This window comes from Gorilla gorilla, chromosome 14 (genome assembly GCF_029281585.2).
Source record: "Gorilla gorilla gorilla isolate KB3781 chromosome 14, NHGRI_mGorGor1-v2.1_pri, whole genome shotgun sequence".
In the NCBI taxonomy this organism is placed as follows: domain Eukaryota; kingdom Metazoa; phylum Chordata; class Mammalia; order Primates; family Hominidae; genus Gorilla; species Gorilla gorilla.
This window is the reverse complement of record NC_073238.2, coordinates 92350322-92355594: the sequence shown is the minus strand read 5'-3', so window position 1 is coordinate 92355594 and position 5273 is coordinate 92350322. Positions and strand designations below refer to the sequence as shown.

The following is a 5273-nucleotide window of genomic DNA, read 5'->3' as shown; positions in this document are numbered from 1 at the left end:
CCTTTGCCCTTTGACTCCTCTTGTAGGCACCCTCGCTGGGCTCCTAAGCACTCCTCCACACCCTGGCTCTGTCACCAGCCCCATGGTGATGTCATAAACTCCCAGATGCCCAGTGTGCACCCGGCCACAGAGAAGTGGGTGACTTAGGAGTATCCTCTCCACTTCTGACCCTTAGTTTCGTCTGTGCACAACTCGCTCAAAATGGGCAACTCACTAAGCGTATTTTGTTCCTGGTCCCACCGCAGGTCCTGGCCATGCCATCAGCAACCTGCTCATCTTGTCCGTGAGGGCTTCCCAGCTGGCCGGGCTGCCCCCACGGCTCCTGCACGTGTGCCTGCCCCGGGAATCTGGGGCCGTTTCCCACTCCTCTTCAACCGTCAGCGACATCTTGGGCCTTCTTTTCCAGTCAGGTGGGACAGCGACCCTATGAGGCTGTGTCTTATCCCTCGGAACACGGGCACTCCACAGAGGGTCCTGCCTCCTGTGGTCTGGAGCACCCCCTCAAGGAAGAAACCCGTGCTGTCTGCTCGCAACTCTATGATGTTTGGACACCTCAGCCCCGTGAGGATCCCTCGTCTCAGAGGCAAGTTTAACCTTCAACTTCCTTCATTAGATGAGCAGGTGATCCCAGCCAGGCTCCCGAAGATGGAGGTGAGGGCAGAAGAGCCCAAAGAAGCAACGGAGGTGAAAGACCAGGTAGAGACCCAGGGGCAGGAGGACAATAAAAGGGGCCCCTGTAGCAATAGGGAAGCAGCCTCCACCTCTAGGCCCCTGGAGACTCAGGGAAACCTCACTTCCTCCTGGTACAATCCCAGGCCCTTGGAGGGAATGTCCACCTCAAGAGCTTGACAGAAAAGAACCAGACTGACAAGGCCCAGGTGCATGCAGTGAGTTTCTACTCCAAGGGCCATGGAGTCGCCAGTTCACACAGCCCTGCTGGAGGCATCCTTCCCTTTGGGAGGCCTGACCCACTTCCAACAGTGCTCCCTGCCCCAGTTCCGGGCTGCTCCCTGTGGCCAGAGAAGGCGGCCTTGAAGGTGCTGGGTAAAGACTACCTGCCCAGCTCTCCAGGCTTGCTGATGGTGGGGGAGGACATGCAGCCCAAGGATCCTGCAGCTCTTGGATCAAGTAGGTCTTCTCCACCCAAAGCTGCCGGCCACAGGTCCCACAAAAGAAAACTGTCGGGGCCACCGCTGCAGCTGCAACTGACCCCTCCCCTGCAACTGAGGTGGGGTAGAGATGAGGGGCCCCCACCAGCTAAGCTTCCATGTCTATCTCCTGAGGCACTGTTGGTGGGTCAGGCTTCCCAAAGAGAAGGACACCTCCAGCAGGGCAACATGCATAAGAACATGAGGGTGTTAAGTAGAACATCAAAATTCAGGAGACTAAGACAGCTGCTTAGGAGGAGAAAGAAGAGATGGCAGGGCAGGTGTGGTGGCTCACGCCTGTAATCCAGCACTTTGGGAGGCCCAGGTGGGCGGATCAGGAGGTCAAGAGATTGAGACCTGAGGAGCATCTCTGCCTGCACCATCTGGGAAGTGAGGAGCGCCTCTGCCCAGCTGCCCCACCATCTGGGAAGTGAGGAGCGCGTCTGCCCAGCTGCCCCACCATCTGGGAAGTGAGGAGCACCTCTGCCTGGCCACCACACCGTCTGGGCAGTGAGGAGTGCCTCTGCCCGGCCCCCGCCCTATCTGGGAAGTGACGAGCGCCTCTGCCCGGCCGCCTCACAGTCTGGGAAGTGAGGAGTGCCTCTGCCCGGGCCCTGCTCCGTCTGGGCAGTGAGGAGTGCCTCTGCCAGGCTGCTGCCCTGTCTGGGAAGTGAGGAGCGCCTCTGCCCGGCTGCCGTCCTGTCTGCGAAGCGAGGAGTGCCTCTGCCTGGCCCCCTTACACCGTGGGAAGTGAGGAGCGCTTCTGCCTGGCCACTGCCCTGTCTGGGAAGTGAGGAGCACCTCTGCCCAGCCGCCCACCATCTGGGAATTGAGGAGGAGCACTGCCTCTGCCCGGCCTCCACCCCATCTGGGAAGTGACGAGCACCTCTGCCTGGCCACCTCACGGTATGGGAAGTGAGGAGCACCTCTGCCCAGCCGCCGCCCCGTCTGGGAAGTAAGGAGCGCCTCTGCCTCGCCGCCGTCCTGTCTGCGAAGTGAGGAGTGCCTCTGCCCAGCCGCCGCCCTGTCTACGAAGTGAGGAGTGCCTCTGCCCGGTCCCCTCACTGTCTGGGAAATGAGGAGCGCCTCTGCCTCGCTGCCGTCCTGTCTGCGAAGTGAGGAGGGCCTCTGCCCAGCCACCGCCATGTCTGCGAAGTGAGGAGTGCCTCTGCCCGGCCCCCTCACCATCTGAGAAATGAGGAGCGCCTCTGCCTCGCCGCCTTCCTGTCTGTGAAGTGAGGAGGGCCTCTGCCCAGCCGCCGCCATGTCTGCGAAGTGAGGAGTGCCTCTGCCCGGCCCCCTCACCGTCTGGGAAATGAGGAGTGCCTCTGCCTCGCCGCCGTCCTGTCTGCGAAGTGAGGAGGGCCTCTGCCCGGCCTTCTCACCGTCTGGGAAGTAAGGAGCGCCTCTGCCTCGCCGCCGTCCTGTCTGCAAAGTGAGGAATGCCTCCGCCCAGCCCCCTCACCGTCTGAGAAATGAGGAGCGCCTCTGCCTCGCCGCCATCCTGTCTGCGAAGTGAGGAGGGCCTCTGCCCAGCCGCCGCCATGTCTGCGAAGTGAGGAGTGCCTCCGCCCGGCCCCCTCACCGTCTGGGAAATGAGGCGCGCCTCTGCCTCGCCGCCGTCCTGTCTGCGAAGTGAGGAGTGCCTTTGCCCAGCCTTCTCACCATCTGGGAAATGAGGAGCGCCTCTGCCTCGCTGCCGTCCTGTCTGCGAAGTGAGGAGTGCCTCTGCCCGGCCTCCTCACCGTCTGGGAAATGAGGAGCGCCTCTGCCTGGCCACCGTCCCATCTGGGAAGTGAGGAGCGCCCCTGCCCAGCCGCCACCCTGTCTGGAAAGTGAGGAGCACCTCTGCCCGGCCCCCTCACTGTTTGTAAGGGAGGAGCGCCTCTGCCCAGCCCCCGCACCGCCTGGGAAGTGAGGAGCGCCTCTGCCTGGCCCCCTCACCATCTGGGAAGTGAGGAGCGTCTCTGCCCGGCTGCTGCGCAACCTTCCAAGTGTGAAGTGATAGCCTTGTGTGTGATCTTTCTGCCCTCCCCAAGTTGGCATTTTTGACATTAAAGTTTGCTTTTTAATTAAAAAAAAGGAGATCGAGATCATTCTGGCCAACATGGTGAAACTCCGTCTCTACTGAAAATACAAAAATTAGGCGGGCACGGTGGCTTGTGCCTGTAGTCCCAGCTACTCGGGAGGCTGAGGCAGGAGAATGGCTTGAACCCGGGAGGTGGAGGTTGCAGTGAGCCGAGATCGCACCACTGCACTCCAGCCTGGTGACAGAGCAAGATTCCGTCCTGAAACAATGTTGTAGTTGAGAACAGGATGGTCTTTTGGGACAGGAGGAACAAGAGGTTCTGGTTGCCACTCTTCAACGAGTTCTTCTTTTTCTTTGACTGTAAGATCAGATCGTTCTTGTAATTTGTAAGTCTTAGAGAAAAGAAGTCTGATTATCCAGAGTATCAGAATCCCTTCCAAAATAAGATGGTAATCAGGAGCCTCGTAAAGCGCCTGTACCATCTCCACCAGAACCCACTGCTCCATGGCGGTCGCCAGAGTTAGCCGCTTCCTTCCGGAAGGCAGGTCACAAGCACGTCCTCGGGTTTGATGTTTTAAGGCATCTCATATTAAACAGGCTCCAAGAGGACTACAAATTTAACTAATTCAAGAGTGACACATGCAGAGTACAAGAAGTAACTCACGAAAGAAGAAATCTATACAAATGCATGCTAGGACAGAACTTACTTTGCAAATGTATGGCATAAAATCAGTCCAGACAAGTAAAAACCACAAGTTAAGTAGGAATTAGCAGCGTGTCACTGTAATTCTAAAAATTAATAAAATACTGCATTATCCAAATAAGAGAATGGCATATAAGGCTAAGTGTGTCACTGTATTCCATTCTAGTGGGATAATTTTTAGATTATCATATTCATTTTAAAACCCCATATATAGTGAAAGAAATTTCAGCATGCTGGGTTCCAATCTTAGCTTTGCCACTAACAAACTGGCTATCTCATGGAAGCAATCAGAGTTTGGCCTTGCCCTAGAGCCCTGGGAGGTAACTTCTAAGTCCTTGGAATGTCCTGTCTGCTAAATGTGGCTGTTTACCTAGGACAGTCACGTCCCCAACTCTCTTCATCTTCAGATCCTGTAAATTGAGGACATCAGGCCAGAATCATACTAAAATCACCATACAGATCTTAAATCCTTTGATCAACAGGAAAAGATATTATTAAAAATCGTTGGGGAGATCGAATCACAGTACCTTTGTATGCAAAGAGATGTTTCGCAGGAGGCTATGGGCTACCACTGGCTGATGAGCTATCTACAGGGGCCAGGTCAGAGGCCCTGGCTCACAGGAATCTATAGCTGAGACTTTTACCAGCTCCCGTAGTCTTTCTTTAGTTATAAGGCCCTCATTTTAGCAGGCATGTAGATAGAAGCTACATTTCACAACCTCCCTTGGAGTTAGGTGTGAAATGGGATATAAATGGCCAATTGGATATGAGTGAAAGGAATAGAGTAGCTTCTTCATCACATCCATTCTTTTTCTCTTCTCATTGGGGCAATTATAGAGCTGGTGAGCCACGGTTATTTTGTTTTGTTTTGTTTCCTTTTTTGAGACAGGGTCTCACTCTGTTGCCCAGGCTACAGTGCAGTGGTGCGATCTTGTCTCACCGCAACCTCTGACTCTTGAGTTCAAGTGATCCTCCCACCTCAGCCTGCCAAGTAGCTGGGACTACAGGCATGTACCACCATGCCCCACTAATTTTTGTATTTTTTGTAGAGATGAGGTTTCGCTGTGTTGTCCAGGCTGGTCTTCAACTCCTGGCCTCAAGCAGCCTGCCCGCCTTAGCCTCCCAAAGTGCTGGGATTACAGGCATGTGCCACCGCACTTGGCCTTCGGCTTTGATCATGAGATACTAGCGGACGGCAGTGCAACATATATGCTTGGGACACTTTCCTGGGCAGAGCCTACTTTTGTTTTCAAGTGAGAAATATATATTTTTGAAAAATTCTATCTTGTTTGAGCCACCTTATTTTAGAGGTTTTTGCTACATCACTTAGCTCTGCCCTAATTTATATAGAGATTGGTACTAGGAATCAGGTGCTATCAAACAGGAGCCTAAA

At 54.8% G+C, this 5273-nt stretch overlaps 1 protein-coding gene across 1 annotated transcript; it reads left to right on the top strand.

The window, feature by feature from the left end:
• The first annotated feature begins 233 nt into the window (after positions 1-233).
• LOC101143315 (putative UPF0607 protein ENSP00000383144) lies at positions 234-3966 on the top strand. Its single transcript, XM_004054621.5, is given in 2 exon segments — positions 234-820; positions 823-3966. Coding segments are annotated over 2 exon segments (1023 nt in total). The 5' UTR covers positions 234-426; the 3' UTR covers positions 1452-3966.
• Positions 3967-5273: the final 1307 nt, after the last annotated feature.